Genomic DNA, 21,450 nt, shown 5'->3' with positions numbered 1-21,450 from the left:
AACCAAAAATGCATCCCTGATCGATGTTCCAGATTCTTGTGGCTAGGATATGAAACAGGCAATCACTGGATATGCTGGTAGAAACAATAATACAAAATAGGTTTTGTTGTATGGGGAATTGATTACAAGAACAAGTCTCCAAAATCTGCCCTCCTGGTCATCAGGTGTATGTGCCAGAATGCCTAATAAGTCGCAGTGACTATGGACATACCCAGATGTGTATGTTACCAGCATCACAACTGTTCAAAAATTTTGCATCAAGAACACAAAGGTTTACAATAAAAGTTAACAGCAAATTTGATATGAGCAACGATCTTAACCTATCCTCTCCATGTGGGGGGGAGTGAATGCTAGCGAGCTGTGCCATGCCCCCCATGACATTGGAGTAAATTAAAATTGTCTTGCGAGGGAGGGGGTGTCCCCCTCTAAATCAGCCCCTACATACAGTAACAATGGTTCTTTGATGGGAACATACAGTATACGTACCCAAGGTCATGCATGTTTGTCGCAAACCATGCTGAGCATGGACAAACAGTTTTTGTTGGAACAAACAGTCTCTGGTGCATGAGTGGGTGCCTGGTGCAAATGATTCCCACTGACCAGTCTTTTCGGGGTTTTTTCTGAGGCGGCCCTTCAGACTCGGAGGGGATAAGCCAAAAGCCGTGCCTCATTGTGTTGATGAATGGTCTGTCATTTTTAAGAAGCAAAACAAAAAAATGTGGACCTAATACATGACAAAGTCCTGCTTTCTCAAAATATGGAGGGCCTGACGTTTCGATCCTAGCAAAATCTTTCTCAAAGGCAAAATGACAAGTCAACAAGACAAGCAAATAGAAAATCAACCAAGCATAGTGAATGCAAGAGGACTTTAGGAAAGGTCAAGACAGCTGCAGGCTGGATAAAGGGGACTGCATGAAAGGCACTGTTGAACAACAAAGGATTGTAAAGTGGTAAGAGATCAAAGAAAAAATACAATGGAATGAACTGGACCCCAAGTGGGAAGGGGGGCATAATCTGCAGACTAAAGAGAGGGAAAGAAAAGAGTGTTAATTATTAGTTTCCCTCTTGGATGTTCAGGCCATGGGGTTGTATGGTGTGGAGGCCTTTGATCCAGAGCTTCTCCCGGTTGAAGCGAACAGCATCTTTACGGAACCCAAGTGATTCTATGCCCTGTAAGATCATGTCAGACGTAGAATGGTTAGGAAGGTTGAAGTGGTGGCCTGCAGGGGTGTCTAGTCGTTTGGTGTTGACCGTAGATCTGTGGCCGTAGAAACGATTCTTGAGTGTTCTTATTCTCTCCAACATACTGAACACTGCACACCCTGCAAGACATAAGATACATGTATATGACGATAGAAGAGCCACATGTGACAGTGCCTTTAGTTCTGTCGGTGGTACTGGAGGAGTGTCCAGAGAATGTATCTGATTCCAGGATATGGTTCTGGCAAACAACACATCGGTTAGAATCACACTTGAACGTGCCTTGCTGGGGGGGAGGGTTTCCTGCTTTGTTTACATGTACACTTTCCTATGGGGGCTCCTTGGATCTTGTCCCACCTCAGCGTCACACAAAGTACACACATAACTGTTTAACAAGGCTTGAAGTCATTTTGTTACAGGTCTACTGGAACTGAAAACACCTGACATGGAATACATATGTACAACAGAAATATGCACTTTTATTACACTTTGACGCTTCATATTTACAGTGTGCATTTATTGCACATACATGTCATATATTTTTTTAAATGTGACAATTTCTGATTACACATATTTAGTACTGGTAAAGAGTGGCACATTGGTGTGATAAAGCCAGAAGCATATTACCTCTGGTGTGTAAGTAAGCACCAATTTTACAGGGATATGTTGGCTTTTTAAATGTTCCATAAAAAGTTGCCCGTAGATTTTCCTCTGAAAAACAGATAAGAAAGCATAAACTGATAACCATGAACATCTTTTATTCTCATATGAAAAAAGGCATGGCTCACAGGTGTCAAAATCGAAGTCAGATAATTTTTCCGTATGTGATAACTGCAACTCGGGTCACTCACAGTCTCATGCAATAGTTCACACACCGTGCCCAGTTGTGAGAATAAAGATTAATAGTTGTTTTCATTACCAGGGCATTAACTCTTTGGGGCTATCTGTAAAGATTATAAGCACAGCGGAGGGGGGGGGACTGAGCATTACATCCATTTTGTTGGGGGGGGCAAGGTGATAAGTACATATGCAGAAGGCTCATTTTGCTTTGAATAAATTATCATGAAATTAACGTACGTCCTCACATTAAATGCACACTGTGATCAACTGTTATACAATGACACCACTGCCTATTAAGTGCATACTGCGACCAACTGTTATACAATGACACCACTGCCTATGCAACGTGTGCACGGGCAGGGGGTCTAAAAAATAAGGTTGGCATTTGAAGTTTTGTGCATATCAGCTTTGCAAAAACATACCAGTGTGGAATGCAAACAGGTAAATTTCACCACAGAATTAGGGTAACCCCACAGAAACTGTACAGAAAATGGAAGAGGGGAATTCAAACTTCAATTTGACTGTTCAGGTATGTGTCTCAAATACCTCAGAAAATGTCAGTTTCCTTGACTATCAGTGCTGTCCAGAGCTGGTTACTGGTTTGTGACCTTTTTCCAGGCCATGTGATGGGCTCACATTGAGGTAATAAACTTCTGTAAATTATTACTGTGCAGTGCATTCACACACACGCATATAATCAACAATAATTAATACAAATATATAAACTATATTTCACATTCATAAAATACACTCTGTGATTTGCAAGTAAAAAACATTAAAACCCTGTTGGCAAAGTACTTGTACACGTCAGTAACCCCCTTTCAAATTACGTCATCTTTAAATTTTAGAAATACCATAGTAATCACCTGCATGTGAAAAATATACTCAACTTTAACTTTATAACTGAGCAAGTTTAATCAAGAACCACTGGTTAAGAAGTTGATTCGTTATACAATGTCTATTTCTGCGGCTGTCTCAAACAGTCTTGGCTGTGGCTGGAAATACATGTACATGTATGAGAGTGCCGTAGCCACTAGCCAGTGGCTTTCATAGAGGCACTGCTTTTGTTTTCTCTGGCTGATGCCTGAACTTGTGGATGCAAATTAATTTTGGATTTTTTGCCCTTCTCGACTTGGAAAAAAAAATCCAAAATTAATGTACATCTCCCCGGCACATATCCATCTTTGAAATACAACTGGTTGCAGTCTATTACATGCTTTAAAATACACCCTTTGCATTCAGCCCTACACTTTTGCAATCTACCACCTTTGCCGCCATCCATGAACGGTGGTCAAGTGTCTAATAACAGTACAAATGAAACTTGTGGAAGTTGCTGTACCAGTAGGGAAGGATGAATACATTAAGGAAATCACTGGAACCAGCCTGGTGTACAGGTATATGTATACTTTAGCAAAAACAGGTTACCAGGTTTCCTCCACTTCAGAGTCTTCCTTCCTCCATACTTAAGTGTAGCTACCAGCAATGTGACCAACCTTGATACATGTACAAGTACATGTACATTAGGTTTCCTCAATATCCAAGTAAACAGTTTAATCATCAAAAACAAGAAATCTGATAAAAGGCATGGTCCTTTGCTGAACCCACTTTTCAATTCGAGATTCTATTTACTTAGGAAGGGAAAACATTCGACCCCAATAACAGTCCACCTCATTTCATTGCACTGGTCTTCCTCTGTGACTAAGGATTTTCCATAGATCTTTTTTTGCCAGTGATGTAAAGCATCTTTTCAATCAAAAAAGGCATTTACTGCACAGCAATCTTCTTGCTTAATCTCCGTCAGCAATATTAATCAGCATTGCCTGTTGAGTATCTGCAGTCTTCCTGCTACCGTTTCAGAATATTAATTTGTCATTTTTTGATAAGGTTTTAAGAGTCAGTTTTAGTGGATGATTTTCATCTTGATACTTCTTTGAATAAATTACCTTGTCTTTTTGTGTTCCAAATTTAGAAGTGTCTGAATCTCTACTTATTCATTTTTTTAATGACTTTTCCAGTCAACTATACCAAGTATGGTTTTTGTGGCTGTGTTAGTTCCTCTGCAGCATGTCAGTTTTCAAAATTATATCCACGTGTATTTTCAAACATTACACACATATTTCACAAAAATATAAACAGGCACTGCATCTTGGAAACAGCTGTATCGAAAGTGCTTTGGGTGATATTGCAAGATGTTTTTTTGCAGACTGCATGTGCTGCATGCATAAGGTACATGCAGGTAACATGTACATACAGAGTGCTTTGAACGGTCAGCATCCACTGTAAACAGATACAGCACGTTGAGCTCATAAAAAAGGTGTTGTCAATGAACACTGGTGCCTGGATTTATGATTTTTCCACTCCCCTATGTAATTCAAACACTTAACCTGTTTATATGTACATGAAATTGTATATACATGTATATTTGAAGTCAAGCTGTCTTCCCATAAACAAATTTTGAGTGGCCCGGGAACACCTGAGATGCACCTGTTATTATCCTAAACGTTTCAGAGTGCGCTATTAACAGTTACTACTCTACTGGGTGTCTGTGTATGCAGCGTGCTGTCGTAACATCTCCTACATTATTACAATTGGAAGCGGTCCTACAAATCTCACACACAAAATTGGAATTTGAAAAACTGCACAAGACAAATACAGGCCCTGGGATTCAGCATTTTTTTCTTATCCAATCATGCACAATGGATTAAATTTAAAGGGGGGAAGGTAAAAAATTACAATATAACTCTACAATTTCCATTGATATGTACATGTACGTGTACACATAGCAAGCAAAATACATGTACTGGTATGTATTTATACACGACATGTGCACATGTGGCAGGTGCAAAGATGATCTTGCCAGTCACAGCTCCAATTCATTATAAAATGCTTAGCATTTCAAGCTGCATGTGTTGCCACAAGATCTCACAAACTGATGACCAATCCAGAGCGCAACAAGCATCCATTTGCTTCCATGATCTCTTGCTCCTAAAGCTAAAAGTTTCAATCTTGCTTTTGTCCTCAACCTGCATGAGCCTCTCTATTAAAAATGAATAACACCACTTACAAGTACAAGATTCCCTGAATAAGAACGAGCTACAGTAAGTATAAGCCATGTGTACACTTGGAACTACAAGATTTACTGTCTTAGTATATTCCAGGCACTGCTATGCATACCGTCAACAAGTACCAGCCACACCCAAATACATGTCTGCATTAGTTAATATAACCCTAACTTTCCCCAACCACACTGAAATAAACAGTAGTAAAGTTTTTAATTCTGTGGGGATAAGTCTGGTAGGCCCAAAACAGCTGGCTTTTGCATTGGGTTTGGCATACCTCAGAAAAATAAAGTCCAACAGCCTCTGTTCACAAAGTCCCCTATGGGTGTTTAACTTTGTGTGAATGGGGAAGGTTAGGGCCAGCAACCCTTGGGGGTTAGGGATGAGCTAGTGAAAGTTGTACAGCCAGCAAGTCACGTCCACGAAACTCTGCTCTGGCTCAAATTTCAGTTTCATTAAATATTTCAGATTATGGGAGAAAAGACAACACATGATGTGCAACACCAAACACGAAGATGACGAATAATCAGAAATGGAAAAACAAACATTTTGTTCTTCACAGCACCTTAACCTGAATGTATGGTCGGTCTGAGCTCACGTCTGTGTCGTGACGAAACACGTTGTCGACTACGGCAAGGTCGCAGATGGTCTCCTTGCCCAGCTGCTGGGCGATGCGCTCAATGGATGCCAGGCCCAGCATCAGGTTGCCCACCGTAAGGCTGCTGCCCAGCTGTGTGCGGGTGACGTGATCAAACAAGGCCTCCTGAACAGTATCCTGGTAGGATTGCACCTGCTCACTGCTATGCAACAGTGGGGTATCTGCGGTAGCCAAAAAACGGATATAATTAGAATATTCTATTGAGTCACAGCATTAGCTCTGCCAGCAAACCAAATTCTTGGCTTATCTTAGAACTCATTAAACCTCGAAATTCCTACATGTACATGTATACGTACATTTCTCAGAATCCACCAGGTTTTGTCAGACACAGTTGTAAAGACCGTTTCTTGCTCCCTGTTGTTGGTTTTATTTCATTTATTCTTGTCAGGGGTCTTCATATGGCAGTTTTTTAATTTTTGTATTTCCTAGACAGCCAGTATAGCTTTTGTTTTTGAGTCTGAAGACTTTAAAATAAACAAATAAATAAATAAAACTACAGTTGTAAACCAGGGATTAGAATGGTTATTCTTTACATATTAATTTATTAAACTTGAGTGATGAATACCTTTACACTTCTGTATTATTAATTTTTTTCCCAAGAACTGTATAGATAACATGTATTTTCCTTATATAGGCAGACCCAGCACAAGCTTCTGCTTTTTGTCTGACCTCTCCTATACTATTATAATTTAGTTTTATTAACTTCTTTATTATTTAACTTATGTATGGTATGGAAATAAACCTGAAACCTGACTTTGCAGGATTCAAAAGGGCCTAGAATGTACAAAAAATGTGCTGCTGGTTTGCTCAGGTTGATTCAGGAAGGTTCCTCCAGAGAAAGCCAAAGTAGTTAGGGCTGAGGGTTAAGCATGCTATGGACGAAAAAACAAATGTCTGAGAAATAAATACATGTACATGGCCAAAGGAATTTGCTGTTTTGCTTTCAAATATAAATAGAATAAATGCAACTCTTTGCAATAAAGCAATTAGCTGTCATTTAGAAGTGTACAGTTGTACGATGCCCATTTTTAAATTTCATAGACATAACTAAATTTAAAACATCAATACCATGTACCTTTTTAATAACAGGTTGTGCCCTTATAAATTAAAACTCCCCAAGGCAGAGCACATGCATCTTGTAATAATGTACAATGACAGAATACATTTGTAAAAGGGTCATTCCACCAAGCTGTTTGGTGCCAGTTTCCTCCAAAATAAATAGCTTAGAATACTGAATTTGGGAAATTTCATGTGAGGTCTTGGTGATATTCAAAAAAATCTGTCACTGTCAATTCACCCTTAATGTCATACTTTTTAAAATTTGGTGTAAATTGGCTTTAAAATGTTTTATATTTAATTTCCAAACTTCTAATCAGGAACGATGACCTGTGTTCTAAGCTAGTCATTTGGGTGGAACCCGATGCTAAAAAAGGTGAACTTTAGCAAAACTTGATGAAAATGGTGGTGTGTCCATGTTACATCCACAACCAGTTTTTCTTTAACAGATCAGAGTGAAAAATTTCAAAGAGCTCTGAAGCATTTCAGACCCAGAAAAGTCAAAAGCAACATTATAAGCAACAAAATTATCCTCTGAGTGGCCCCCTTATAACTCATCTGAAACATTCCTCAACTTGATGGAATGACCCAACTAGAAGAACTTGTACATGTATGGGTTGAGAGTTGATCAGTTGTCTTTCAGATAATCCTTGTCCAATTTGGATAAGCTTGGACAATAAGTCACATTACGTGTATCCCCAGAAAAGCTGGGGATAGCACAGTATTTCCTGGTCCTTTAAATTTATAGGAAGTACATATACAGGACAAAAGAAAAATCCCAATAACACAAGCCCCTAACGGGATGTCCTCAAACTCATAAACTGGCAAGTCTGCTTTTCCCTGCCTACACTCCTCTTATAGCCTACCTGAGCTCAGCAGCAGGATAAGCTTAAGGAAGACAAACCGGGACATGTCCAGCCCCACAGAGTGCAGCTGGTCAGCGATGCGCTTGATCTTGGGCACCAGCTGGTGGAATTTGGCAGTGTGGATGGTGGTCAAGTCGATGACCTGGTTCTTTGGCAGCAGCAGGTGGCCGGCATTGTCCAGGCAGTAGAAGATTAGGTTAAGACAGAGGATGCTAAGGGTGCATTTGTAAAGAAGTTGAATTTGATCCTCGATCTTAGGAAAAATAAATAAAAGCCCAACTGGGTGAGTCTTACAGTAAAGGTCTACTCTTTTCTGTCTTGATGCTTGATCATTTGTGTTCATGGAAAAGGTACAGGTAAGCTTTCTGAAGACAGGATGACAGATAAAAATCAGGTAAAATGGCATCAATTCCAGCCTTAAAATTATATTCTTGAATGGTAGATGTACTTCAGAAATAGTCATGTGAGATGTTTTATTCTTTGTGAGACCCTTACCATGAGCTCCCTGTACATTGGCAGGCCCTTGGCCCATCTCACCAGAGGCAGTATCTCATGATTGACAAAGTGGCAGATGGTCTCAACAAGGTTCTTCTCCTCCCGCAGAGTGCTGAGGCAGCAATCAGCCACTGACTGCTTGACAAAGACCTGTTCCTGCTCTTGTAGCTCCTGGATCAGCTGCTGTGCTCTAAGTTGGGCTTCCTGAACCGGGCCACCCCGACTTGGTTCTGATTTGCGAAGAGGAGCGACTGAGGTCTGGCCAGATCTGGAACCTGCTATGGCAGTGGAGGCGTCACTTGGGATCTTGGAGGGCTGTCTGTGTCTGCGCTTCTTGGGTGTGGGAGATGCTTTTGCCTCTTGCTCTTGCTTGAGTTTGATTAGGCGGCGTTGCTCAGATGAGCCCTCATACAGACTACGACCTCCTCGCTGGCGATCCTGTCTGATAGCTTGGTGGAAAGAAATTTGTAAACTTGTGCATTCACCATTTTTTCGACAATGCATGATGAGCATCATTTATACATTTGCTGTGCAGTTTTACAATCACTTTAAAACTTTAAAAGCCATTCTCTTCAGCTTATTCGATATTGGTACAATATTAGTAAGAATTACAACTTGGACAAACCTTGCAACTTCATCCCAAGAGAAAGGCACTTCTGGAATCGGCAAGCAGCACAGTGCTTACGGCTCTGTAAATCCACCTTGCATCCACCCCCAAGTGCACACTTGAGCTTCTCGTGCCGTTTGCTGTGTATTGTCCTCTTGAAGAAACCTTTGCAGCTTTCACAGGAGTACATGCCATAGTGGTATCCAGAGACTTTATCCTCACATATTGGACATTTTTTGTCCCGAGGAAGCTGTTCTGTGAAGTCAACTGTCTGTGCAGTGTTGGTCTGAGATTGCAAACTTTGGCCCTGGTCCTGCAGTGCAACAGCATTAGTTTCAGCAGAGACAGGGTCACTTGTTAAGGAGGTGTGAGCCAAAGGTGGTATGTCTTGAATCATGTCCACTAGAGGTGCTGGTGAAAAATCAGGTTGCGGGGAGGATGGTACCGTTGTCAGTGACTCTTCATAAAGCTGCAGGTTCAATGACTGATGCACCTCCTCTGAAGTTGATTCACTGCCTCCAAGAGCAGACACTGGCCCCATCATGGTATCCACATCTCTTTGCAAACCAGATCCCACTCCTGCCAATGGTGATGGCATATCCTCTGAGACAATCTGACCAGAAGAACCCACCCCCTCAGAGGAAGCTTTGCAAAGCACTTTCAGAACTCCAACTGATTCAAGGGGTGATGTTTTTTCTTGATCTGCATAGGCTAATGGAAGCCCAGGTCTATCAGTTTTAGTTTCTACACTGAACTGAGACTGAGGATTAAGATTTGAAGGCTTCAACAAATTGAAGGAGTTGGAGTGTCTTGAAAATGCATCCGGAAGTGTGAAAAGATCCTGAGGTAATGCGGTCTCCCCGAGAAATACCTTAGTGTCACGCTGCATCACAGGGGACAAACTCAAACTTTTACAAAGCTTAGCCTCTGCGTATGTATCAGACACAATATTCTCCACAATAGATTCTGTAGAACTGGTACATGTGCTCCTTCCATTTTTGTGACTCATGCCAGGCACAGAGGGAATAGTTTTTAAGTTACTGTCAACTGCCACTACTGTTGACGGATGATTTGCTGAAGCAGCCATGGTCACGGACATCAGCCCCTGGTTAGTTTCTATTTTTTCTGCTGAAGTTACCAACCAGCTCTTGGAATTAGTCACTCCAGAGGATGTTAGATCCAGGGGTTGATGGGATTGTGTTGAAATGGTACCAATGGCTGGCTGTGCCAGTGAAGATTTTTGCTGTGTGGCATGCTGGTTGAGTAGATTTTGCAGGTGCTGAAGCTTGCACAGTTCTGAAAAGTGTGCTCTTATCTTGGCATCCAAGAGGCTGCTGTAAACTTGCCTCGCGTCAGAGGCTGGCATCTCTTGCTTGATGGCAGAGGAAGTCTGTCGTGTAATGTCATCGTGTAAAGGAGAGGATGAGCTGACGAGCAATGGAATGGCCTCTTGGGTAACATTCCAAGGGATGCTGTTGAAGGCAAATTGGCTGATGGGCGGGGTACAAGAGAAGCTGTTGCTGGATAGATTGGCAGGTGCTTGTTTGATAGGCAGTGGTGGTAATGCATCAGAGATACTGGTACTACAATCTCTGTGGCTAAGCGCAGGCAACAGACCTCCTGCATACATGTACGTCCCCCTGGGAGGAATTACATGTGAAGCAGCAGCAACTGTGCTCGTTATCTGACTTCCTTGTTGGTTTGGGCTCTCAATGGTTTGTATGAGTTGGTACATTCTGTGGGGAAGTTGGAGCCCCTCTGCATCTGCTCTACATCTACCGGTAGCTGTCCTGTGTGATGGAACACAATCAGTTCCAAGGTTCCCAGGTACATGTATTTGCTCATACAAGTAACTTGATGTTGATGGTGTACCACTGAAAAGTCTCTCTTCTGTCATTTTGAAAGGCCTTTCCCTAATTCCCTAATGTTGGGATACTGTTTATGATGGACACAACTTACTTCCCACCAAAGATTTGTATTCAGAATGGATGGCCGATTGTTCTCTTTTTCAGTAAGTTGGCTAGACATGAGTTGCATCATAGTCAAGCTTCTCATCATCAACACATGGTATGCATGTACATGGACATACTTGTGCTGATATGCTCTTCTGAGGTAAAAGTGAAACACAGGTCTCTAGTGAACTAAACTCCAAACAGAGATCAATTAATGTTGGCTGCATTAATAATTATAATTTTTGATTGCAGCGTGGTCGTTGGTTTGAATAAAATCAACGTGACAATCGTTTGCGAGTGAAAAACACATACATGTGCACTGCTGTTGCAACCTGCTATCGGCAGAACAGTCACGTCCAGTTTTCTTAGTTCACTCTGTGGTTCCAAAGTAAACTTGTATACTGACCTACTTGTGCGCGGTTCGGTCAACTTGTACCCCTAACACCTCATATGCTGACTGACTTGTACGTTGACCAACTCGTGCACAAATAAACTCACACTACGACCAACTCAAAGGTCAAAATTGTCATTGATAAAAAGCATCAATACAGTGGCACATGGTATGTTTGGCCTGTATGGACGTCCAGTTGAGAAAAGTTTTTATGGTAATCGTCCCTGCCACTGAGATTTTCACAGCATCTTTTAGTTGGACATCTCTCAAACTTGTCGAATACTCCTGTTGCCTGCTTCTGCCAGCCAATGACTGAGGGAGGGTACTGTTGGTATCTTTTTATCTCGTTATGGATACCAAATCCAGTTGTGGGCCGATGAGGCAGCAACACGATACAACCTGAATTGTTAAGAAACAGCAATGATGGTTTTTCAAAGTGTAGGATTACATGTACTGGTACAGTCAAACCCAAAAATTCACCAAATTATTCTCTTTCCTGGCAATTTCCCATACAACAACGAAAATTTCCCAAATGTTGGAAAATTTAAGGAGAAGCGGAAACACTGTTCAAAACTTTCAATACCAAATGCAATTTTGCACACGTGTAACGGCACACATCTCCACTGCAATTCAGCATAAAAGTCGGTAGGTTTACGAGTTGGTCAACATGCGAGTTCCTTGGCGTACGACTCTTGGTTAGCTTATCAGTTGGTCAGCATTGACCTGTACTGAATGCCTGAGCCCCCATTCTCTCATGACTCTTGGCCTTGCCACAGGGAAACATTGTGCACAAACCTATGGGACTTATCTGGAAAGAAAAACCCAAGTGTTTTCTAAGTAGACCTACATGCAAATAATTTCTTAGTTGGGTTAGGGACATGCATAAATGAGTGAGGGCGCCGTTTTTTTAGAAACTTGTTTTCTTAAATAAGAAATCAAAACAAAATTCATCCTTTTTCGCACGCTGTAGCTCTTCTATTTAATTTCCAATTTAAAAATTTTTGAAATTTGATGTGAAGCCAGCATTTGATTAATTGAAATAAGGCACAAATAAGAACAAAGATTTTACAAAAAGTATTTTGAGGTTTTCAGTTAAAATCCAGACTCACCATGCTCACTTTTGTGTACAAAATAATTAGTTTGCTCTGCATTACACATGTACAAATAGCATCTCAAAACATCCCCGCTTCAAATAGATTTTTCTTTGCTTTGCAAAGTCTAATGGAATCCAACCTTATATCAAAAATTAGAAAAAATGTTGCATCCTGACCCCACTTTTCTCATCATTCTCAATAAAGTCAGTCATTACAGAAACGCTAGAAAGATACAAATTCTGGACTGAGAAATATTTACCGTTGTTGTTGGGAAATACTTCGAAAATTCTCCTCACTCCCCACAGACTTTGTACACAACTGCTGATGTGGAGTCAGGATGCAACATTTCTTCTCAAAAGTTTAAAATACTTTTTTTCTTATGACATCCTCCAAGATCACTTCAAAAAGATCACTCCCAGAGTCCTATGGCCCTAAACATGCTTAAACAGCAAAATAATATGTGAAAAATTTATTAGCCTCCCCAGCTAAGACAGTTTCACTTTTTAGGGCATCTTTAATGTTATCACTTCCTGATGTGGCTGTTATAACATTTGAAGGGAAAAAATTAGTGTTGTCCTTAGCCTTAGGCCTAGGACTACCGGCATGACCGGGTAGGCTACTAACCCCCTATGCTAGCCCCACACATGCTACACGCGGCGATAGAAAAGAGACAGATGGTAAAAGAGAGACACTACAGCCCGAGGTGTGGGGCTACCCCCCATGCCCCCTGAACACTGTGTGCAGTGCGGTTTGACGTCCGCCGCGCTCCCGTGGGGGTAGCCTTCTCGACTTTTTCCGCAACGGGTACTAGCTACATGTATCACTTGGATTAGAAAATGAACACGGTGAAAGGAAAAATCTGCCACATACCACCGTCATGACTCTACAACATGCTTTACGTCATGCATGCTGCCACAGTGCTAGCTAGTGCTATGCGCACATACCGTTTGACTTTCCGTGGAGGCCTCGACCTAGGTGTAAATTTTATTCTGCGTCGCGTCTCAACATGAACTATTTTATCTCCTCAATTACCAAAGATTGTATAGCGCAGGGCGCCCGCTGCTTTATAACTGGTTTCCGCTCGCAGCCGCCTGTGCTGCGTGCTTACTACTAAGGAAGACTAATAAACACGGGAAAGGGGAGGCTGTGAACCACACACACTCTGAAAATAAAAGATGGCGGCCCCCATGCGGCGAATTTTGTACACCACCGTTATATTCATCGGGTTTGCTTTTCCATGCTCAACGTTGCATCAGGTAAGATGGGATCAGGTGGGATCTATGGTGAGTCAAAAAGTTTGGAAGTAGCCTAAGGACGGTGAGGGCAAAGGTAGCCCCACTAGTGACACGGACTCTGGCTCCCCGCTCCATCCTTAGGACTCGGATGGAGATGGAGCTAGGATGGACATGATGGAGCGGGATTGAGAGTCCGTGCCACACTGGTGGGGCTAGGGCAAAGGCTGTTCCAATTTTCCATTTTTCTTTTTCCATTTTAGGCTAGGCCTAACTATTCTGTCCAGTTCGGAGGTTGTTCCATCAAATTATTGCACTCGACATCTGGGCAAAGGGGCAATGAAAGTGAAGCTTGACTATAACAGGACCAACTTTCATTGAGGAACCGAGTCATCCAGAAGTATTGGATGTGGAATTGTTTCACGCTGTATGCTGCTGTCCTTTAATTAAGCTCTGATACCTCTACAGGTACATGTATGCAGCAGGTGCATTGTCAAATCAACCTGGCAAGCAGGTACATTGAAAAAAATTTAAAATAAATTTGTAAATGAAGTGGATTTGTCTCTCTCCTGTTTAGGATGAATATGTTGAAAGCTTCTTCAAGAGTGGGCATACAAACAATTGGGCTGTTCTGGTAAGCTTGATGACATCCTGATATACTAGATCTGCTAAATCCATACATTTGCATATGTATTCAGAATAATCTGTGGAGTGCTCTTAGACCTGATGGTACTGGTACTCAGTATGCTGAAGTGACTGAATAAGTCAGATGTAACAATCAAATGGAATGTCAGAGTCCTGGAGGCTCTCAAAAGGCGATGTTATTTGATTAAGAGCCCGACAGTGATGGTGCATTAGTTATTGGGTATGTACTTGTTTGTGTATTGTTATAGTGGGCTGACAACTAAGCTGTGAATGCATGAACTTTCAATGCATGTTTGGCATGATATATTAGCTCTCTCCAGTGCAGCTGCCCTATTAGGTGTCTTGTGCGTGATACTTTCTTTCTAAAGACAATAAAGTTAATTTCGATTTCCATTAGGTAGATTAATGTACCTTAAAGTTACATAAGAACCAAGATGTTGCAGCTAAATTAAAAAAACAAATCTTGTGTGCAGCTCAACCATCAACACTTCTGTTCTAGGCAGTGCAAATTGCAGATTTCATTTTTAAGTTAGCAAAGTGTACCGTCTCTTGTTCCATAAGCCCCAATGAGAACCACACTTGAATGTGCGTGTTTCCCTTTGGAACCAGACCAAGAGCCTGTGATACGCAATTCACAGTTTGATATTTTTTGTTTCAGGTGTGCACGTCACGCTTCTGGTTCAACTACCGTCATGTCGCCAACACCCTGTCTATCTATCGCAGTGTTAAGCGACTGGGTATACCAGACAGCCAGATTATTCTCATGCTAGCCGATGACATGGCCTGCAATGCACGCAACCCAAGACCTGGTAAAAAACAAAAACTGAGTCTTGTGAAATTGCGAAATGGAATACTTTGACAGAATCTTGGGAACTAAGTAGTTAAGTTTGCAGCCTGCAAAACCTGAAACCCTTACCCTGGTGATGTGTGGGAAGTTATGTGTACATTGAAATTGGAGGGTCAAGAACTGTTGGGCAATAGGTTTAAGATCTTTTGGATATTACTTTGGATTCTGGATCCAATCTGAGGTAGTTGGATTCAGTGCTTGTGTCCCTGAATGAGGCACTTTATGCTGCTTTATTCCAAGGAGGTATTAGGTAGAGGCTACCTGAGCATTTTGCATAATAGCCAGCAAGTATGGATGTCTCCATACTGCTTTACTAATGCTGATGCACAACTTACAGCAAGGAGTTCATAATCTGCTTCTGGGATGCCCATCTTGTTTGCCAGTGACTTTGTCAGATATACGGATGCTCTGCTGATCATGAGCGCCTATTGACTAATAAACCCACTTTGCACTAATTGCCGTTCAGTTCTACAGCCTTACCGTCAGACCGTGCCAGTGAGTGTGGTTTTAGTTGTACCAACATCACACTCACTAAGTAGATTGTTGCTTTTCTGAACTGTTAATGTCAAAACTGCCTTCTCCTTCCCAGGGTGACAAAGACAGAGATTGGGCTGTCCCATAAACACCATTGCTTCCGTGCACCGAGAGTCCACACACAGTTTATGCAGATTTGTGCTCATTCTGATGAAAATCAGACATCCAAACTCTGCATTATGTACATGGGAACTAGTGTACACCACCTTCAACTGTCCTGTGAATGTTGTAATTGTCTATGATGTTTCTTGTCTGCAGCAACTGTTTTCAACAACGCCAATCAGCACATCAATGTTTATGGGGATGACGTTGAAGTTGATTACAGAGGTTATGAGGTACAAGGCCAATCTGTTTTTAAGCATGTGGATACACAGTTGGCTTGCCCTGTGATTTATCTGACATTATAAGAATGCAGGGCTTATTTTACATCTGCTTGGGGTGTTTTTCCCTCACAGTGGAAAGACTTCCCCAAATAAAGTTTTTGACCGAGCCAGCTTACTGTTGGCCGTCCAGATTTGGCCCTGTTTAGAAGGACACACTTTCAAACTGTTTCCCAGGACATCCTGCACTTATTGTGTAATCTACAGACAATTTTCAAATACCATTATGACCTGTCTCTGACCGTTGAACTTGAATATGACTTTTTCACCTTCACCCACACTGCAGCATGCTTGTCTTCGATACATGGTTCGTTATAGTTTATTGTTGTGGATCTGAGGATAGGAAAAATCTGTATTCATCATTAATTTACTTGTTTATTTGGCCTTTTCTTTTGGGGGATTATTGGTAGGTCACAGTGGAGAATTTCATCCGTATTTTGACCGGCCGCCTGCCTCCTGGCACGCCTCGCTCCAAGCGTCTGATGACTGATGACCGCAGCAACATCCTGGTCTATATGACAGGCCATGGCGGTGAGGGCTTCTTAAAATTCCAAGATGCTGAGGAGATCTCCAATGTGGAGCTGGCGCACGCATTTCAGCAGATGTGGCAGAAGAGGAGGTGAATCTGTGACTATTATTATTATAATTTCTTATTTATACTGGGTGACTCATTCAGTTCATAAAAAAACAAACTGTTCTCTTATGAGTCCCAGTGAACAATCATAAGACAAGAGAAAAAGAGAATTAAAATTGAACCAGGTAAAACTACATATCTATAGATAAAAATACTAAGAATAATGAAAATAATATGAGTAAAGAAAACTTAGAATATAAAGTAAGCAGAGTATCAATTATAAATTCACAATAAAACATTCAAGGGAGTTGATTTTTTAAAAATACTTAAACTTCTTGGGATGGGATGCTTTAACGCCACAGGCAGTTTGTTCCAAGCCTGCACACCTTGAAATTGGAACGTTCTCTTCCCAAATTCTGACACCATCAGCTTGATCAGTAGAGGCGGCTACAGTGGATATCTTTAAGTTGCTGTGCACTGAAATTAGCCTGGCACAGAAATTATCAGTATTGTGAACTATTTCTGGTAATGGATTAATCAAGGATTCCTCAAAACCACCCTAGACACTGTAGCTTGTAAACCTGAAGAAACCTATAGAGGAGACACTCAAATGTAATTGGGAGTTGAACCCCAGAAATATATTCTGGGTAAAACCCATGAATCAACTAGGGACTAAAAATCCAATTTTCATGTTGACTGACCCGGGAATTGAACCCAGGCCCCCAGAGGTGAAAGGTGAGGAAAACAAAACTATGCCAACCTGACTTCCCGTAAATTACTGCTCAGCTTTGAAAAACGTTGGGACCTTTTGCCTGTTCTAATATCATGTGATGTTTACTACATGCAAGTGGTACTCAGCTGATTTTTGCTTACCACATAAGTTCAGTCAGGAAAAGTTTCTGTGTAGAATCCTCGTGGACTCTTACATTGTGATGGACGGTAAAAAAGGTACAATGTATCAAAGTAACACTGTGGACTTTTAGTGAGATGAATATTAATGGATGTTGCATTTATTGTCACCAACAGGAAGTGACCATTCTAGACTACTGAAATTTCATTTTAAAAGTTGAAAATGAAATAATCTATGTTAAATATTTTGAAAAATCTTTGCCCTTTTTTACTGTTTGTTGTACTCCCAAGAGGGTTGTTTTGGGACTTCATTGCAGTTTGGTTTTGCCCTTTTTTAAAGTCAGTTCTCACCTTATGTGTTATATTTGCAGATACCATGAGGTACTATACATCATAGACACCTGCCAGGCAGTGTCCATGTTCCAGCTCTTCTATTCTCCCAACATCCTAGCCGTAGGCTCCAGCCAGGTCGGGGAAGATTCACTCTCTGTAAGTGCACCACTTCATTTGAATCCTTGGAAACGTTGCTGGATTTACATGCCACCAGATAATGAAAGCTTGGTTTCCTTGAGCGGGTGCGTTATGGAACAGCGGTGCACCCAAAATCCACAGTCATCAAAGGATGCATCCGAAGGACTTACCTATAGCTGCGACTTGCAGTAACTCACAAGTGTATGGGAAATGGCTTCAGCCAGTTGCCTCCACGGGTGCACTCTTATTTCTGGCTAAAGCAGGGACTCTCAAGCTCTGGCCAATTTGCTTGGTCGTGGCTTGGAATTACACAGGACTGTATGGAAAGTGGCTCCAGCCACAACCATAGACTCAATATCAAGCCACAGCCAAGTCATTCAAAAATGGCCTCGGTTGCAGCCCAAGACCTGACCTCATTGCTAAGAGTATACAATAAGAGAATGCCTTTTTCAGGTTTATTGGTTGTGTTGCCCCGTCAAATGCATGTGTAAATGAGCCAGTTGGGGATTTCAGCTGTGCCTGCTCATTAATGACGCACCTCATTGGTCATTTAAGAACATCCATGGGCTTACACAAAGTATGGCCCTATCAGTGTGGCCATAGGCCAAGTTAAATCACACGCTGAGCACACGCAAGCTGACGTAACATCAGGTGCTTCGTGTTTGAATGACCTTGCCTATTTCCAGCACTGAATTGGCTCGTTGATAAACCAAGAAGTTGTAAGGGCATGTTATATATACTTTGCATGTGCACACACCCACCATCCCAGTCCGAGCCTTTGCTGATCAGTACTCGCATACTTAAGTACATTCCATATAAATTACATTAGCATGTGTGACTGACGGGCCAGAAAGTAACACTCAGAGACCGAGGGTAATCAGTTGCATGATCTATTTACCATTTGGAGTCTTGAAAATGTTAATCCCAACATTTTTGTGTATTTTTCACAGCACCATGTGGACCCAGCTATTGGTGTGTACATCATTGACAGATACACTTACTATGCCCTGGAATTCTTAGAGAAAATTACACCAACCAGCAAGAAAACAATGGCAGACTTTGTAAGTGTGTGTTTTTGTTTTATCAACAATCCAAGCAAACAGCGTATGCCGTTCTTTGTCGGGGGGGGATCTTTCTGTTTTGTGCTTTGCTCAATATCATCAATGCTAGAGAACTTACATCCTGGAGAAACCTTGTCAGAGTAACAAAGAATACTTTGTGCATCAAAATAAAGTAGTGATACGACTTATGGCAACAAAACTGTTTCGTAGATTGGTCCATGTGAAACTCCTGGCTCACAAAAGGAAGTGAAGAACACATTGTGATGGGGACAGGTGTGCCCGAATATAAGTGGATGATGGCAGTAATGCTCATGTGCCCTATAATATGTATCGGTGCTATTTCTCATTTTTCACCAGTGAAGAGCTATGTGTACAAAGACCCTGTACTTTGGAACATAGCTGGGATTCCAACAGGATCAAGCTGAACCCTGCTCAAACCCTGTCTGATAAATCTAATCTGCCTACCTGTTCTTGTTTCTGTTATTGGAAATGAAGTACATGTAAATGTGTCTGTTCCTACATCTGTCTTTTGGTTCTTACCAAAGTTCAAAGTGTGTCCGCAGCATGTCTGCCGCTCCACCCCGGGAGTCCGCACCAATCTCTTCCGGCGCGACATCACCAAGGTTCCCATCACAGACTTCTTTGGGAGTGTCCGCAACGTAGAACTCTCGGCAATGACTATCCCGCTGAACAACGAGACAGACCGTGGAGAGGGGGGTAGACAGAATAAGGGGGAGGAAGGGGATAGGAAGGAACAGCCAGAACACTACAGGTTTGTGGAGCAGTTTCCATCCATAGAAGAAACTAGGGAAAAGGTACAGTAATGGTGTTTTTCTTACTTTTACTTCACTGAAACCCTGTGTTCAGATATCTTTGTTTATGCTGACAACTTTGTATGATGCATCCTTTGCACAATGATTTGCCCCCTTGCCAAGAGTCTGGAATTGATATGAAGTTTGTGTTGATACCCATGCACATGTACCTGTCTTAGCTTTACAAAATCGAGAAGTCTTCCTTAATCAGAAAAATCAGTTAATGACAGTATTCATATTCTTTGAAGCATTGCTTGCTTCTGTCGAAGTCTCTGGAGATAGGACTGACTGCTTGCCAAAAATTTGAACTGTACAATTTGCTAAAAGACAAAGGACACCTGACTGCAGTATAGCCACTGTGGTCATGGCTATTTAGAACTGCGAGGAATAGGCAGTATTTATGTATAAGCCCCATAAATGGTAGTTGTTAGAAAAATCTATGTCTGAAAAGAAAGCCAGTTTTTAGTTCTGTGGCAGTAACGAATTTAACCAACCAGTGTATTGGTTTCTTCTCAGGAGACGGCCGTACCTCAGGTCAAGTTTTCTGGTCAGTTTCTGGTAGCGAGCAGCGCCTTCCTCGCCTTAGTTGTCATTGTCGTCTTTGGTCGATTAGCATCGTGACCATGGAATATTATCTGGTTGCCAAGTAACAGAAGTACATGTAGATGATATCATCTTCAGTGACTCGTCTTTTTATTGATCAAGTGTGAACTTTTTTCATTTGAGTTGTTTAGGGAGGGGTGGATATGTACCTTTACCGTTACAATGAAATACAAAATTTTGTCTTTCAAGCACCGTACCTTTCCTCCTCCTTCACACTCAGGAAATCACTTGAAAAGAAAACTTTCTAGGTGTATTTCTTTTCCAAAACATTGATTGATTGATTTGATCATGTTCACTATTTGCAAAAATTATAAATTCATTCTTTGTTTGGTCTGCCGTTATGTGCCAGTAGGGGATTATCCAGATGCTTCATAGTGGCAAGCATTCATGCCCATTTATGTTGTTTACAACAGTTTTAATAATGCACTCATATCAGGTTAAATATGAGCATAAATAAAATGGGAGAGAGGTGTTTGCCACTATCCAGTGTCTCAACAGTGAGCCACTGCAAATAGGTGCAACTTCAGGTACAAGTTTCTCAGTAGCCTTGAAATAATTTCGACATTTTTGTGAAATGGCCAAAGGAGTTATTCTTTATGACAAGAGGTAGAAGTGTCGTCTCACTTGCTCGACCAAGGGCGGATGTGGGGGGGGGGTTTGGCCCAATAAACTGATGAGTATATTTTTTTAAACAAGATATTAACAAGAGTTAAGATATTAAGGGGCTTCAGTGAAGGTCGTTTCGCATGGAAACAGCCATTTTGTTCAGGAAATTGTTTCTGAGCAGCTGCTTAATTGTGACTGGTGTGATCAGTTAATGCAAAAGTGCACGGGAGACACTGCTTCCTTGTTTTGACCCCCCCAAATATATTTGGTCTGGAGCCGCCCTTGTACTCAACAACCAAACGTTGCTTTCATGGGTTCCCTCCATTATCATTCATAATCTTGGTCCCGTTTATCATCTCTGTGCTAAAAAACAATTCGTCAGAAAATTCCATATGTCTGTTGCAATACAATAGAAATAAAGTGGTTTGAAATGTTTTGTAAAATTCAAAATGAAAATGGATGTAAATATAGCAAATCCAAGTCCTTTTTGTATGCTGAAAACTGAACATTAAATACAAGACGGCACTTTTGCTTGTACATGCATGTGTTGTATTGTAGGTTATTTAGGATTGGGGTAACACAGCACAGGGCATTATTAGCATTTATATTTCATTTTAT

At 41.4% G+C, this 21,450-nt stretch overlaps 2 protein-coding genes across 3 annotated transcripts; one reads left to right on the top strand and one right to left on the bottom strand.

The window, feature by feature from the left end:
• Window positions 1-1,659: 1,659 nt before the first annotated feature.
• On the bottom strand, window positions 1,660-13,252 carry LOC110984821 (uncharacterized). Of its 2 annotated transcripts, none has more exons than XM_022245361.2 (5): window positions 13,163-13,252; window positions 8,800-11,523; window positions 8,175-8,623; window positions 7,680-7,932; window positions 1,660-5,918 (listed from the first exon to the last, which is right to left on the bottom strand). In XM_022245361.2, exons 2-5 carry the CDS (start codon window positions 10,676-10,678, stop codon window positions 5,656-5,658), a joined length of 2,844 nt encoding a protein of 947 aa, XP_022101053.1. In that variant the 5' UTR covers window positions 10,679-11,523; window positions 13,163-13,252; the 3' UTR covers window positions 1,660-5,655. The 2 variants fall into 2 exon arrangements, with proteins under 2 accessions (XP_022101053.1, XP_022101054.1); XM_022245362.2 differs by having other exon boundaries at window positions 13,089-13,231.
• Window positions 13,253-13,259: 7 nt separating this feature from the next.
• Window positions 13,260-21,369, top strand: pigk (phosphatidylinositol glycan anchor biosynthesis class K). The gene is made up of 9 exons (XM_022245367.2): window positions 13,260-13,474; window positions 14,028-14,084; window positions 14,754-14,904; window positions 15,735-15,811; window positions 16,267-16,475; window positions 17,651-17,768; window positions 18,701-18,811; window positions 19,357-19,626; window positions 20,140-21,369. The coding sequence occupies exons 1-9, from the start codon at window positions 13,394-13,396 to the stop codon at window positions 20,242-20,244; spliced, it is 1,179 nt and encodes a 392-aa protein (XP_022101059.2). The 5' UTR covers window positions 13,260-13,393; the 3' UTR covers window positions 20,245-21,369.
• Window positions 21,370-21,450: the final 81 nt, after the last annotated feature.

This window comes from Acanthaster planci, linkage group LG11 (genome assembly GCF_054643075.1).
Source record: "Acanthaster planci isolate LZ-2023a linkage group LG11, COTS_SCS, whole genome shotgun sequence".
NCBI classification, from domain to species: Eukaryota; Metazoa; Echinodermata; class Asteroidea; order Valvatida; family Acanthasteridae; genus Acanthaster; species Acanthaster planci.
The sequence above is the reverse complement of the archived record's forward strand: the minus strand, read 5'-3'. Positions and strand labels throughout refer to the sequence as shown.